Source organism: Papio anubis, chromosome 14 (assembly GCF_008728515.1).
Source record: "Papio anubis isolate 15944 chromosome 14, Panubis1.0, whole genome shotgun sequence".
Taxonomy (NCBI): Eukaryota; Metazoa; Chordata; class Mammalia; order Primates; family Cercopithecidae; genus Papio; species Papio anubis.
Genome location: NC_044989.1, coordinates 96000514 through 96016091, shown reverse-complemented (window position 1 = coordinate 96016091; position 15578 = coordinate 96000514). Strand labels below are relative to the sequence as shown.

General features: G+C 42.9%; 1 protein-coding gene and 1 long non-coding RNA gene across 3 annotated transcripts in view; both read left to right on the top strand.

The window, feature by feature from the left end:
* The first annotated feature begins 511 nt into the window (after positions 1 to 511).
* LOC108581720 (tripartite motif-containing protein 43B) lies at positions 512 to 2419 on the top strand. Its single transcript, XM_017947831.3, is given in 2 exon segments — positions 512 to 663; positions 1239 to 2419. Coding segments are annotated over 2 exon segments (705 nt in total). The 3' UTR covers positions 1792 to 2419.
* Positions 2420 to 3290: 871 nt separating this feature from the next.
* LOC103877201 overlaps positions 3291 to 15578 on the top strand; it is a 39066-nt gene continuing 26778 nt past the window's right edge. For both annotated transcript variants that reach the window (XR_002516819.2, XR_002516820.2), the window contains exons 1-2: positions 3291 to 3468; positions 4032 to 4061. This is a non-coding gene — a long non-coding RNA (uncharacterized LOC103877201). The remainder of the gene's footprint in view (positions 3469 to 4031; positions 4062 to 15578) is intronic.

Here is a 15578-nt window from a genome sequence, read left to right as displayed (position 1 = left end):
AATGTCTATAGTGCCAAGGTTGAGAAACACTGGTCTAGGGGATTGCAATGAAACAACCTTAGTAAGAGTTTTCTAGACAGATAATTCCCAATGTGAACTACCTGTGAGGCCAGTGATTCTAGACTCAGTGTGTCTGAATCTCCTGTGGGGGCTTTAGATGGTCTAGACACCCATTGCTGGGCCCACCCACAGACTTTCTGATTCATAAACCTAGGGATTATGGTGGGACCTGATAACTTCATTTTAAACAAGTTCCGGGTAATATTGGCTCTGTTGGTCTGGGGAACTCACTTTGAGAAGCCCTGTGCTATGCTGGGCTGTGGCTGTCTTATACCTGAAGCCTAAGATGTCATCAAAGGTGCATACCTCTGGGCTGGGATGAGCAATGCTTCTCCTGCTGACTTTGCCCAAATGCACCCACATGGCTTTGAGTTTCGCTTTCTTCCATTGGATATTCTGTTTTGATGTGGATTATTGTTTTCCAACTGCACTCCTGTTCACCTTAGAGGGGATGTCTGGAGGGAAGTGTACTGCATCCCTGGGCTGCTCAGGCATGGGGCAGGAGCAGCTGTGTGCATCACTGGTGGTCACCGGCAAGCAACCACGTGAGGACTCAGCTAGGGCCTCTGATGCCATACCCTCATCTCAAGAGGGTCAGCAGAGGTAGGAGGATGGAGAGACAAGAAAGAACAACCACCAGTCATGACAGCATCTGCTGTGAGCTGGCACTCTCAAGGACTGGGGTGAGTGGTGGGCATCAGACAGAGTCACTGCACACTCTGCACATGTATTGCAGAACTTAAAGTAAAATTTAAAAAATAGGCCAGGCACGGTGGCTCATGCCTGTAATCCCAGCACTTTGAGAGGCTGAGGTGGGTGGATCATAAGGTCAGGAGTTCTAGACCAGCCTGGCCAACACAGTGAAACTCCATCTCTACTAAAAATACAAAAATTAGCCGGGCGTGGTGGCGGGCTCCTGTAATCCCAGCTACTCAGGAGGCTGAGGCAGGAGAATCGCTTGAACCCAGGAGGCGGAGGTTGCAGTGAGCCAAGATCGTGCCACTGCACTCCAGCCTGGGCGACAGAGCAAGAATCCGCCTCAAAAAAAAAAAAAAAAATTTAAAAAATAATAAATAAAAAATAAAAAAGAAATAAAAATAAAAAACGATTTATATGATGATTTGCCCATTAATGTATTTTCATGGTAAATAATAAGTATTTAATAAAATGTTGGCTAGTACATTTAAAAAGGAATTTATAAACGGCATTAGATTGGAACATTATCTTCTTTCCATGGTGGAGATTTCCTTCAGTAATGAAGTAACCAATCGCAGTACCAGGCTGTTTGAGGATGTGGGAAGTTTGTGGCTTAGACGTGACCAGGAAGATGGATCTTTGAATTCTGACAGATCTGACTATTTTGCTGCACTGGGAGCCCAGGGCTTCTCCTCTGGGAAATCTTACCGGGAGCTGGATGTGGTTGACTCGTGGGACTGGTCTCTGGGAGTCTGAGAGGAATTTCGGGTAAGGAAGAATGGAACGCTGATTGCATCTGAGGACATATTTCTTCTTTTATGTGTGAAGGAGGATAATTATTGCAGTCTCCTGACCACCTCCCCTGTGCTTCCTCACTACGTACAAAAACCTCTGGGCTGGATTGGTGTGTTTCTTAATTGTTAAAGTGGAAGTGTGAGTTTTTGAAATGTCACTAAGAGTTCTCTCACATGGAGGCATCCAGCTGGGTCCTTCAACTTCCCTGTCATGCCTTTCTTTGTCACTGGTCACAGGTAATCAGGAGGAAGGAAGCTGGCTGTGTGTCTGGGAAATCCATGTACATGGGCACCTGTCTTAGTTGAAGCAAAGGAATCATACATCTTACCTAAGTTTTTTCTAATTTAATGCAATCTCATTGTATTGCTATTAAATAAACAATATGTGAAATGAAACAAACAAACAGACAGACAGACCTGCCCTCAGGGCGCTTACACCCTGCAGGGCAGATGCAAGGACAGAAGGCAAAAGAGTGGTGCAAAAAGAGGGGTGGCAGCAGTACAGAGCTTGGCTGCCCCTGGAGGAGAGGGCATGTCCCTTTTAGCTGGGACCCCAGACGAGGGCTTGCTGAGGTGGTGACTTGAGTCAAGATCCAAAAGAAGTGAGTCACCTTCCAGACTGAGGGGAGAGTAAGCTTCTGACCCTCGGGTGGGCTGGCACATCTGGCACAGATCCAGGTGGCCAGAGTGAGACAGAAGGAGAGGTCAGAGCAGCCCTCTGGGGAACCATGGGCTCATGGTAAGGACTTTCACTTTTTCTTACTAAAAAAAACTTCTGGCTGGGTGGTAGCATACACGTGTAATCCCAGCACTTTAGAAGGCCAATGGGGGAGCTTGAGCCCAGGAGTTCAAGACCAGCCTGGGCAACATAGTGAGATCCCCATCTCTAACAAAAAAAATAATTAGCCAGTGTGGTGGTCCATGCCTGCAGTCCCAGCTACTCAGGAGGCTTAAGCAAGAAGATTGCTTGAGCCCAGGAGGTCCAGGCTGCAATGAGCTATGAATGTGCTACTGTACTCTAGCGTGGGTGACAGAGCAAGTCTCCATTTCAAAAAACAAAAATAAAAATAATTTTTAAAAGTACTCACAAAAAAACCCTTTTATTCTTTTTATGTTGCCCAGGATGGACTCAAACTCCTGGCCTTAGCCTCTGGTACTCTGGTACTTGGATTATGGGTGTAAGCCACCGTGTCAGCAGAACTGTCACTTTTACTGGGAGTAAGCTAAGGAGTAACTGTAGGGGTTTGTGAAAATAGGTGCCGTGAACTGGATTATAGTTTAGCTAAGTTACTCTGAGAATAAACTGCAGGCACAGGAGCAGAAGAAGGACCCAAGGTGGCTACTGCAGTTGTCCCAGCAAGAGGTGATGATAATGGTTTGGTAGTCGGAGGTGGCAGTGGGCGTGGTGAAAAGTGGACAAGGTCTGCTTGCATCTTAAGAGATCAACCTCCCTTCCTTGTAAGTGTTTCGAGGGCCGATTCTGCTTGTTGAAGTGCTCTGTTGTACTGGTGACATGCAGATGGTTAAAGAGGTTTTCTTATTAGGCAGTCAATGTTTTTAAGGATTGTTTTCTTCACTTGGGTTTCCCAGAGGCAGATCCCGAGATTAGGGTTCCTGTGAAGGCAACTTATTGGGGAGCGTTCTCAGGAGATGTGGTGGTACAGGATCAGGAAAGCACAGGATGAACAACTGTCCAAGAGTTTTCTAGAATGTGGAATTTTCAGCGCTAAAGCGGTGTAGTCCCAGGCAACCCAGGGTGGTTGGTCACCCTAGCTGGGAGGAAAAGGGCAGGAGACCAATCAAAATATGCTACCAAAGAGGCCCCAGGGAAAGGAACTTTGTCAGGCACAAAGTAGTCGATTATTTATGCCACTGACCCACTGAGTTGTGGATAAAGGGCTACCCCCCAAGTTCCCAGGTACTCCTGGTTTCCTTCCACAGGCAAAGTGGGTCTGGTAGCCTAAGGACAGTCAACACCAAGTTGGCTGCATCTGCTACGACTCTTTTTTTTTTTTTTTTTTTGAGACGGAGTCTGGCTCTGTCCGCCTGGCTGGAGTGCAGTGGCGCGATCTCGGCTCACTGCAGGCTCCGCCTCCCGGGTTCCCGCCATTTTCCTGCCTCAGCCTCCTGAGTAGCTGGAACTACAGGCGGCCGCAACCGTGCCCGGCTAGTTTTTTGTATTTTTAGTAGAGACGGGGTTTCACCGTCTTTGCCAGGATGGTCTGGATCTCCTGACCTTGTGATCCGCCCGCCTCGGCCCCCCAAAGTGCTGGGATTACAGGCGTGAGCCACCGCGCCCGGCCTACAACTCTTTATTAACTCTTCCTATTAGTAACTCTGAACTGAAAACATGTACGGCTTCTGAGGATTTTTCTTGAACTCTTAAGAAATTCCCTAAATGCTGAGAAACTGAAGAATTCTCTTTTTGTTGTTGTTATTAACGTTCTTGTTTGTTTGTTCTCTGTTCTAACTGCTTGGTAGAGTAGCAGCCTCGGACTTCATAATAAGTAGGTAAGTGCACATCTCTGCTTGGGACATTGCCACTAACCTCCTGCAGTGGCATCTTTTCTGAATGGAGATTCTACTGGAGGAAGGGGAGGAGGGGAGCCAGCAGGATTCTGCCAACTAAAAACACTGAGTCACAAATGACAGAGGTTCCTAGTTACTTTCCAGTTGAAGTCCAGTTGGCACAATGTCGTTGTACTGACTTTGCAATACTGTCAAGAATATTACTGAAATTTTCAGTTATTATTGAAATGTATTGTCAGGTAACCAGTTCTACACAAAGTACACCAAAACTTGTTTGATCTCTCTAGAAGTGGTGAAATGATGTGTGTGGAGGGCAGATTAATTAACGCAGCTTGCTACTAGCGTCACAGTAAATTACAAATTGCACCTTTTTTTCTGAAGGCAATGGTCAGTTCTCTTCTTGAAGAAGTGTAATCATCTTCCTTAATCACTAAAGGGCCGTTATATGAATTTGATTACATAGAATTAGAATATGAGGATTATTATAACCATCGTATATGTTCTCAAGATATTTATAGGAATAAAAAAACGAAAGAAAAAAATCAAAGAAAAAAGATCTGGCAGCTGTGGGCATTTTCATGGGGGACAATTTGGGCTTTATTTCCAAAAACAGAAAGATAGGGAGAAATAACCTTATGTCTATATTTCTTTTACCCAAGCTAGTAAAACCCATCAATATATATTTTTTCCTCCAAAGATACATTTCATTGAGGTAAGTTGCAATTCCTTTTCATTAATTTAAAAATGCTATAAGGATGCTATCATAAAACCTGTGTTAATTACCTTTCTTGGCTATTGTTGGTAAATGTTCGAGATTCTGTTTTCCAGTTTCTTCTCTAAAGTTCGCAGTTACCTTTACTTCACTTTCTACCATCTGCAAATGTCCCTAACATCTACAAGTTCATTTTCTTATGTAAAGGGAGAGAGGACAGCAGCCAGAAAAAAAAAGGGGAATGTGGGTTTGTGTGCAAATTTCTTATGGAAAGAAAATGGAATATTGACAAATTCTGCATGAACTTATTAATGAAAAAATATTTATTGAATTCTGACCCTGTGCCAGACCATGCTGAGCACAGTTCTGCAAGGAGGACTGAGAGGCAGGCATTGCTTATAGTTTTATGGGGAAGACAAATAAGCAGACAAATGCAATACCCCGAGTACTTATGAGATGTACATCTATCCAGAGGGCAAGGAGGAGCCTGTGAAATCTTAGGAAGTCTGGGAAAGCTCCCTGAAGGAAGTGATGGCTGAGCTGAGTTTTGAAAGGGTGGGAGAGCTTTCAGGACTTTGAGCAGTGTGTGGAAAGGCCTAGACAGAAGTGCAGTGGGTAGCCTGAGGGAATGAGCGCCCAGTGGAGGTGTCCTCATGTGATGTGAGCCTGATTGGTTCAGGTTCAGACTGCTGGTTAACACAGGTTATTATTAAAGAAAGACACAAGTACTTTAAACATTTCATCTTACATTAAAACATGTAAGTGTACTTATGTTTGTCCAGTTTTTTATAAAGGGTAACTTTGCTTGATCATATATATATATATATATATATATATATATATATATACTGTTCTACATTTTTCTCCTGTGTAACATACATCCTTAATATACCCTCTGAATTATTATTTCTCTTCAAGTGGAGTGAGAAATTGAAGTCATGGGGAAACAAGCTTCTTGAGAACATTTTCTAAAGAGTTATACCCTTTTCTCACTGTTTTATTATTGTTTCATCCAAATTAGAGAGCCATTATAATCAGAAATTCACCTCTGTCAAGCCTTTTTAATACATTCAATTTAGTTTTCATAAAAACAATCTCTTTTTTATCTTCCTGTTTTACTGATTTATGTAGTTTTAAATTAAATTATACTATGGCAATGACAATAAGTGCTAGCATAAACCATTTCGGGAAGAACTGTTTCCAGGCGTGCACTGATACAACTGGGGAAGCACAGCTGTGTGGGGATCTTTATGAGTAGTCCACCTGCAGCAAGCAGCCAGCATAGTTTACAGAGGGCTGGAGAGTGCCCATTAACCCAGCGCACCAGCTATCACAACTCACCAGCTAAATGCAGGAGTTCAGGGACTTTAGAGTGAAATTCAATATGGCGGAAGTGTAAAGTTCAAAGATTCTACAAATTGATGTTAGATAACTAGGTAGCGAGCACATGAATGACCTTGTTTCCTTAGATGTCTGAATTTCATCCTGCCAGTCGATGAAAACTGTCTTAGGTTAGATTACCTTGGAAGTAGAGTAAAAAAAAGGCAGGCATGAAGAAAGTTTATTGGAGATTGCTTTTCCACGTCAATGCCTCCTGATAATCAGAGAACTTAAACTGTAATAAAAGCTACCGCCGATGCCAGAGGAGCTTTGGAGCCAGATGGCTCTTCAGAGATGTTCCACCATGAGACAATTATGCCTTCACTCTAAGCTCACATCTCCCTTTGAGCAGCCTATTGGATGCAGGCTGCCCTCAAGGAGGGGCAGTCGCCTTGAGTGGTATAAGGAACGCATCTGTTCTTTTTTCCTAGTTCCTGGTACAGAGCTCAGAATGGCTTGGAATTTCCTGAGTCATAAGACTGTCTCTGTTATACGAATGAAGTAACTCAGGGTAAGCCCCTAGAAGGCTTCAGGCTGGGAGCCATTACATAATTAGAAGGTTGAAATTTTGGGACAGCTCCACCTCCAAGGAGGGGAGATGGACTAGAGATTGAGCTCAATCAGGTGGCCAGTGATTCACTCAATCATGTTTATGTTATGAAATCCACATCCCTGCAGCCATGGCTACTCTCCTCATGCTCCCACTGTGCCAGGCCTGAATGGCTAGTGGCAGAGGTTGGCGGTGTCGATTGGCTGACAAATGTATCTGCATGGTTGTATAGTACTCCTTCCATGGGGGATAATCTCTGGTACACGTTACCATAAGATAAAAACGTCTTCATATTTCTTGCCCACTCTTATCAGGCCACCTAAATGCCTTTCCTCAGACTTCCTTGTCTCTATCTTTCAATCTTCCCTCCAGGCCCCAACTAACCAGCTTAGCCATTTGCTACCTCCCATGTGTTACACATTCTTACCTTGGATCACTTCTCTTTCCATGCAGAGCCTGCCCTCAGCTCTGCCCACTGGGAGGATTTATCCTCACTGCTATAGAATTCAAGAGCAATGGCAGTCAATTTCTTGCTTGCTCCCAGCTGTGGAGCCAATCCATTTATGAACTAAAACAAATCCTCTCTCCCTTGGTGAGCTGGTGATAAGGGACACTCCATGTGGCTAAAGATTTGAACTAAAAGATTTGCACCCATGCCATAGTGGTGGATCACGTCGGGTTCCGGGCCACTTGTTCACGTAGGCTATCTGTGTCTTCTGGCCCTATTCATGCCCGGTCTCAGATGTAACATTTGCATTTTACAAGTTGTTTTTGCTTTGCTCTGATACTGTGATGTGGGGAGTTTTACACAACACAGGTCATAATGGAAAGTTCTGTCCATATGGTCACTTGGTACCCTATGATCACGCACCTTTTTTCTAACCCTGATATCTTTAGGGGTACGTTGGCATGCTTCTGGGGTCTTTCATGCCTTCTTGCCTGATTCTCTGCTTAGGGTGGGCTGTCTGCATGCACAGTGGCCTGCTAGTGCTTGGGAGGGGGCATGCAGAGTGTGTTCACTGGAGTTATCCACATGCTCACTTGAGGTGTTCTTCCCTTACCAGTTGAATATCCCTAGAAGGTCACATACCAGTTAAACTCTGCCATTTTGCCTCTTAATGTGCATCCTTGGGTCCACTCCCCGACTTCTGAGATCTTATCACCAGTTTCTGGTATCTATTTATTGAGAGACTGCCTTTCCCGGTGCTGGCTATGACCAATTATTATTTTACAGAGACAGTGGAACAACCACCTGACCAGATGGTCTTCTGACATTTGTTGGGGGTGGGAGGGCCCTCTCCTGCCTTGCTCCTGCCTGACTAGCTACCTACTATAACAACAGGGCTTCTTGCCTTCAGCTTGGACTTTCTCTTTTGGGCCCCACTGAAACGTGGCAACCTTTGATGTTATCTGGTATGCTGGTTAATTTTATGTAAACATGGCTGGCCGTGGTATCCAAATATTTGGTCAAACATTATTCCGAATGTGTCTGTGAGAGTGTTTCTTCAGATGAGATTCACATTTACATTGGTGGACTTGAGTCCAGCATATTGCCAACTGTAATGTGGGTGGGTCTCGTCCAATCAGATGAGGGCCTTAATAGAACAAACACTGACCTTGCCCGAGCAAGTAGGAATTCTGCTAGCAGGTGGCCATCAGCCTTGACTGCCATCAAAAAAATTGCAACAGCAGCATTTTTCTTGGCCTCTTATTTTCCTGTCTACCCTGAGATCATGGACTTAACCTCCATAGTCATGTGAGTTAATTTTTTAGAATAAATGTTTCTCTCTTTCCTCTCTTTCTCTCTCTCTCTCTATACATCCTATTGATTCTGTTTCTCTGGAGAACCCTGACCAATATGCCTAATAAATGGATTGAACCCCAGTATGGAAATTCCCAAGGCCTAGAATGGCTCATAGGCATAATGCTTCCTTGAACCTGATAAGAAGTGTCAGATGCAACAATGTTTTATTTACAATGAAGGGTCCAGTACATCCTGAACAAATATTGACTAAAATGGTGAGGCCCTAAATCTTCATAAAATTTATCTCTCATCCTCTGAAATGATGTGATGTAAATTACTTTTGATGATGTGATGATGATGTGATGAAATGTCATCTGGGGAGTCTTACACAACACTGGTCATAATGGAAAGTTCTGTCTGTATGGTTACTTTGTACCCTATGATCATGTACCTTTTTTCCTAACCCTGATACCTTTAGGGGTACATTGGCATGCTTCTGGGGTCCTTCATGCCTTCTTGCCTGAGTCTCACAATGAAGGGTCCAGTACGTCCTGAACAAATATTGACTAAAATGGTGAGGCCCTACATCTTCATAAAATTTATCTCTCATCCTCTGAAATGATGTGATGAAAATCATCACTGTAGTGGACAAGGTACCCAGGTGGTCAGGTCGTCTCAGAGAGATGAACTATAAATTATATTTTTGTGTGTTCCAAGTGAATGCAAACTCTGTCATATCTTCTTTGTCAGTAGGGATGGAAAAGAATGCATTTATCAGCTCAGTGGCGGCACGACATACACCTGAGGCAGTGCGGCTCTACGCTAGCAGAGATGCCCTGTGTGGTACAGACTGCAGTTGGGATTACCATGTGGCTGAGTTTGTGACACTCTACTGCCAATCTTTTAGTATCTCTCTGGATTGCTTTCCGTTAAACTGGTGAATTAATGGGGTTATGTTGGGGGCCAGCCCTGTTGTGCTCTATATTTTTAACGGTAATAATAATCTCTGAAATTTTTTCAGTATGCTAAACTGTACTTGATTTACTATAGCCATGTGTTGCTTGCCGATGGGGATATGTTCTGAGAAACGTGTATATTAGGTGATTTCATCATTGTGCAGACACCCTAGAGTGTTCTCACACATATCTAGGTGGTACAGCCTACTGCACACTTGGGCTAAATGGTGTAGCCTGTCGCTCCTAGGTTACAAACCTGTACACCATGGTACTGTGCTGAATACTCCAGGCACCTGTAACATAATGCTGAGTATTTTTCTACCTAAATACATATAAATATAGAAAAGGTTAGTGAAAATATTACATAAAAGAAAAAAAACACATTACACCCATACAGGGCACTGCAGGACTAGGAGCTACTCTGGGTGAGTCAGTGAGTGAGTGGTGAGTGAATGTGAAGGCCTAGGACATTACTGCACACTGCTTTATAAACACTGTGCCTTAGGCTACCCTAAATTTATGAAACAAAAACCTTCTTCTTAGTAATAAGTTAACCTGAGCTTATAGTAATATTTTTACTTTATAAGCTAATTTTTCAAATTTCTGAATTCTTTTCTAACAATGTTTAGCTTCAGCTTAAAGCACACCTTGTACAGCTGTATTTTCTTGTTTATATTTTTATTCTTTAAATTTTTTTCTATTTTTAAAATTTTGATTTTGATTTTTTACTTTTTAAAACTTTTTGTTGAACACTAAGACACAGACACACACATTAGCCTAGGCCTACACAGAGTCAGGGTCATCAATATCACTGTCTTCCACCTCCACATCCTCTCCCACGAGAAGGTCTCCAGGGTCAATAACACGCAGGGAGCTGTTGTCTCCTGTGATGGCAGTGTCTTCTTTCTGGACTCCTCCTGAAGGACCTGCCTGAGGCTGTTTACAGGTAACTTTTCTTTTTTTTGTAATTAGGAGTACATGCTAAAATCATGATGAAAAAGATAGTACACTAACTATATAAACCAGGCCCATAGTTGTTTATGGTCATTATCAAGGATTATATACTGTACATAATTGCATGTGCCGAACTTTCATATGACTGGCAGTACAGTAGGATTGTTTACACCAGCATCATCACAATGACATGAGTAATTCATTGCACTAAGATGGTACGGCGGCTCCATTGTCACTAGGTGATAGGAATTCTTCAGGTCCGTTATAATCTTTTGGGACCACTGTCATATTTCAGGTTCATAGTTGATCAAAATGTCATTACATGGTGCATGACTGTTTTGGTGACAGAATGGGGAGGGCTTAGAGACTTCCATGTGTCCTTCCCCACTGTGATAGCTCTTACCTCACACGGCAAGAAGTTGGTGTGTGGTTTCTGCCATATATCCCTCCCAATTATCATTTAGAAAACAGGGCAAATGACCGCTGGGTGGGTCATGGACCCACTGGACGCACTGTACCCCAGATCTGAGCCAGGGCTTCATTCATTACTCAGTCCTCCTGTGCCCCCTCTCTAAAAGAGGGATGATGGGTCTCCCAGTGTCTTATCAGCTTGCACATTGTGTACCAGTCATAAAGTATTTTGGTATTTTCCTTTCCCCACTGTCTGGTTACTCATTTAAAGGGCCCTGTGTCTTTTTGGAAAAGGACTGACGATAGCATTAGTGAAGGCACTTGCCATAGGACGGCAGGTTTCTCCTGGGGACATGGTCTCTACTTCAGTCTGCGGGATCTGGGTCTGAGTGCTTAGGTCCAGAAGCTGGAAAAGTGAGTGTGACGATTTACTGGGACAGTTTTCCTCAGTCCTCTGATCATTGATTTTTGGTTTATGTAGACTGTATAAACTGAACATTAACCTTGTTGCCTACTCATCTATACTGTCTGTGTGACATGTTCTATTACCTCCAGAGCTTTTTGACTGCTGCAATGACTTTGCATTTTATTAGAAAACTTGTTCCCTTTTGATTCTAGTATTTAAATGCACCATCCAACCTCTTTGATTTTGGGATTTTATCGTTATTATTGATGTCAGGGAGCCCAGTTCCGTAAGATCATCACCCACTGTTAGCCCTGGCCTGTAGAACACAGCCATTTCTGAGATTCTCAGGGATGCAGTTGTGCCTCTAACCAGCGCATGTTTTTACTGCTTTGGTAAACGCTTTTCCCCATGCTGCCCACAGAACATAGTCAGCAAGTTGGTTTTCTGGCATTGCATAATACATTCCTTCTATCACGTTCCTTTCTCTCAGCATTTGATCATCTATTTTATTGTCTTCCTTGGCCTTTCTTCCATGTTGACCTTACATGCTTTCCTCAAGGTTCCAAGAACTATTCAAGCATGACTGGGTCTTTGCCAGGGTGTTAAATTTTGTATCATGGGACAGTACTTCTATATCAATAAACTTTCTTTTATACCACTTTACCACCTCCCTTGATCCAGTGCCTTCAAGATGTAGTCTCATCTGTCAGATCCTGCTGGTACATGTTGGCTAGGTCCTGTGGCTTCTTTAGGGAATAGTTCTTTTCTCTCTTAGTAAGCCTATTACCTTCCTGGCAAATTTATGATATGACTTAATCCTAGTTATTTGTGTGTGTCAAGGAAGGGATATGGAGTAGGCATTTAAGAAAGTGTGTATTATCTTGTTAAGGGCGAGGATCTTCCCCCTTGCTTTTCATCATCTTCAATCAAGGTGGGGTGGGGGACTACCCTGTAACAAAAAAGAGTGGACTGTGATAGCAGCTGCAGAGATTTCACAGGGATCTGGCATTCAAGATTTCAAGTGCATTAGCTCAGACATTCCCATCCCATGTCTCAGGGTCCTGTGCCTTTCCAAGAGTCCTGCCTTTGGCAACAGAAGACTTGATGAGCTTTAGAATTCAATCTCCTCTGAAGCCCTGTTACTCTCTTATGAGCGTGTCCTGAGTTTTGATCCTAAGCTTTTTCATCGGCAGATGAGGGGCACTCTATATCATGCCAATGAAGCTCTCCAACTCTTAGATTAAGCGATTAAGCTCTCCAACCCTCAGAATGTAACTGCTTTCCTTCAGTGTATTGATTGCACCCCAAAATAGATACCTAATTCCATAGTTCTTAGAATTTCTGCTTTTCTGAAATTTCTCAAGCACTGAGATAATTCTCACCCTAGTGCATTCCTTTCCATTGGTATCCAATTACACTTCACTACTGGGAAAAGCTTTAGCAATTTCCCTGCTACAGGATGCCTGTGGCTACGCATGCTCCATTTACCACCAGTGATAGGATTCTCATAACTGGTTGATCAGGGATCATCCATGTCCCCACTTTATACCCTATTTAGAGACCCCCATTTTAGAGTCTGCTCCCTCAGACTATTCCTGGTACAAAGTCTTACATTGAGTTCCCCCAGGAAGCAGACACAGAGGCAGACATTTATTTGCATGCAGGTGTTTATTAGAGTGTGTTCACAGGACAATATCTGTAGGGAAATGAAGAAAGGAGAGGTGGACAGAGGAAAGAAGTGACCTGCAGGGCAGATCTTACAGGGAGCTCTAGAACTGAGATGACCCTTCAGATTTGCCCCAACTGAAGGCAAGGTGGTTAAGCTCTGCAGCCCCGCATTGATTAGTCATCAGAGGTTGGCTGTTCCTAGGGAGGGGTTGTGGCCCTGGGTGAAGCTGCTGTCTTCAGCTGAGCGTACCTTCTGGGAAACCACTCATTTGACAGCCATTAGCCCCAATGTTCCTGGCAACTGTAGAGAAGTGGTGCTCAGCCCCAAAGGAGGACCTAGGTAGCACAGTACAGCACCCAAAGGAGGACCTGGGTAGCATAGCCCAACATCCACCAAAAGATTTTCAAACTGGGAAATTAACGTGATCAAATTCTTTCATTAGAAAATCATCTTGTCAGAACTAAAAAAAGATTGGAAAAGTTCATGGCAAGTTTGAAGTGCTATAATATTGCTATATTTTTATATTTATATATTTACATTTGTACATGAAGGACAGTGTTTTCCTACTGGGAGGAACTCTAAAGTAGGAATTACAAGAGAAATACAGAAAAGTATAGTCTATATATGACAGTAATTCTACCAGGGTATTTCCATTTCAAGTCCTTATAAGTCTTACTATGATTCCATGGTTAGTTAATTTCCCATTCACTAAAGCATTTTCACCAGTGTCACTATGCAAGCCAAAGCAATGGGAAAGTGAATCACAAGTTAAACAGGTAATAAGAGGTTAAACAACTGGAAATTCTTTTGTACTTTGCATGAGCATCAGGGTATGGAAAAAGTTACAGTGGATGCAATAGTAATGAGAAATAGACCTAAAGCTATTGGGTCAAATAGGGCAATAGACTTTGTGAGCACTAAGTCACTGTTCAACCTCTAGCCTTGGTTGAAAGTAAGGGTAGAGGAGAAGGAAGAGAAGTGAAAATAGAAAAGGAAGCACAATATTTAAAAAACATGCTATTTTTTCTGCTTTACAAGGGTAATGTATAAATATATTCTTTGCAAGAAGTTTAAGAAATACAGAAATTTAAAAATAAAAGTTTCTAATCTTATCACCAAAAAAAATTGCTAAAATTTCCATTATTTTTATGAATATTGTAAATATAGTTTGTTACATAATGTATTATAAGTTTGTAGCTTGCTTCACTTAATATTTTACCTTATATCAAAAAAATATGTCATTAAAACTAATTATTTGAAAATTCCTAGTTTCATTGTACTACTGCATCATGTGAATATGCCGTATCCCCTTTTTATTGGACATTGAGGCAGTTTTCCAGGTTTTTCTTTTTAACTATTAAAATTGATGCTAAGAAGAATTTTGTTTTAATAGAAAATTTTCAATGTAGCCCTTGTTAGTTTCTGAAGAAAAATTTCTAAAAGCAGGAATCTCGGGTCAAATTGCACAACTTTTTTTTAATGCCCTTGATGAAATCACCAAATTGTTTCCAGAAATGTGGTTCCATTTTTTTGCTGACCTGAGCGATGTGTGGTGTGTGTGCTCCTCTCAAAATGCAGTCCTGTCTTAACATTCTGCCAGTAAGATCGACATAAATGTGATCTTGTTGCTGTCTTGTTTTGTATTATTTTAGTTACTAAGCTGACTCTTAGGCACTTGAGCATGCTTGGAAGCCCTCTTTCCAGAGCCACACCTGAAAGGCAGGTTGGTGCCCATACACCCCTCACCCGAGACTCAGTTTCTGATGAGCATTTGGCCTGAGCAGTTCTTGATGCAGCAAGACAGGCTGCCGCTCTGACATGGCAGGCCACCAAACACTAGACTTCCCAGGGGTCTATGCAAAAAGATCTCATTTTTAGGAACTGTGCTGTTAGGCGGTAAAATGTGTTTCCTCTGCTCCCCAGGTTCATTCATTGAATCCCTAACCCCAGGACCTCAGAATGTGACTTTATTTGGACCTACGGTATTGGTAGAGGTAATCAAGTTAAAATTAGTTCATTAGATTGGGCCTTAATCCACTACGACAAATAGTTCTTATAAAAAGGGGAAATGTGGACACTGAGACATGCACAGAGGGAAAAGGTGTGAAGGACACAGGGAGGAAATGGCCATCTCCAAGCCAAGGGGAGACGCTTGGAACAAATGCTTCCTTGCAGCCCTCAGAAGGAACCAACCCTCTCCCACTTCCAGCCTCCAGAACTGTGAGCCAATAAATGTCTGTGGTTTAAGCCCCTGGTCTGTGGTACTTTGTTATGGCAGCCCTAGCAAACAAATACATACACATTTCAGAATCTGAGGAGGCTCGTCAACAGCAGTTTTCTGGAAGGCTGAAGAACACTCCGTTGCTGCGTGCAACCCCTCTTCCCTAGCCACACTGTGCATCTCCATTTTGCTGGGCCGCTCAGAGCCTGCCCCGGAAGTACAGAAGCAGGCCCTGGAGGTCTGTGAAGCTCTTGGACTGGGAGGTCATGGTCAGGCCTCAGGGAAGTCATCAGAGCCCCACATGCAGGAAGTTCTCGGGAGACAGAAAACAAAAACAAAAACAAAAACAAAACAAGAAAAACACGAAAAACATAGCTCGGAGAGTGCAACTTCTGAGACCTGAAGAGGAAAGTGAGTTTCGAGCTTCATTTTTCAGTTTAAGCACCTGAGGCTGTTTTTCCTGCTCCTGGGTTCTCTGAGCTACACCTACGACTGC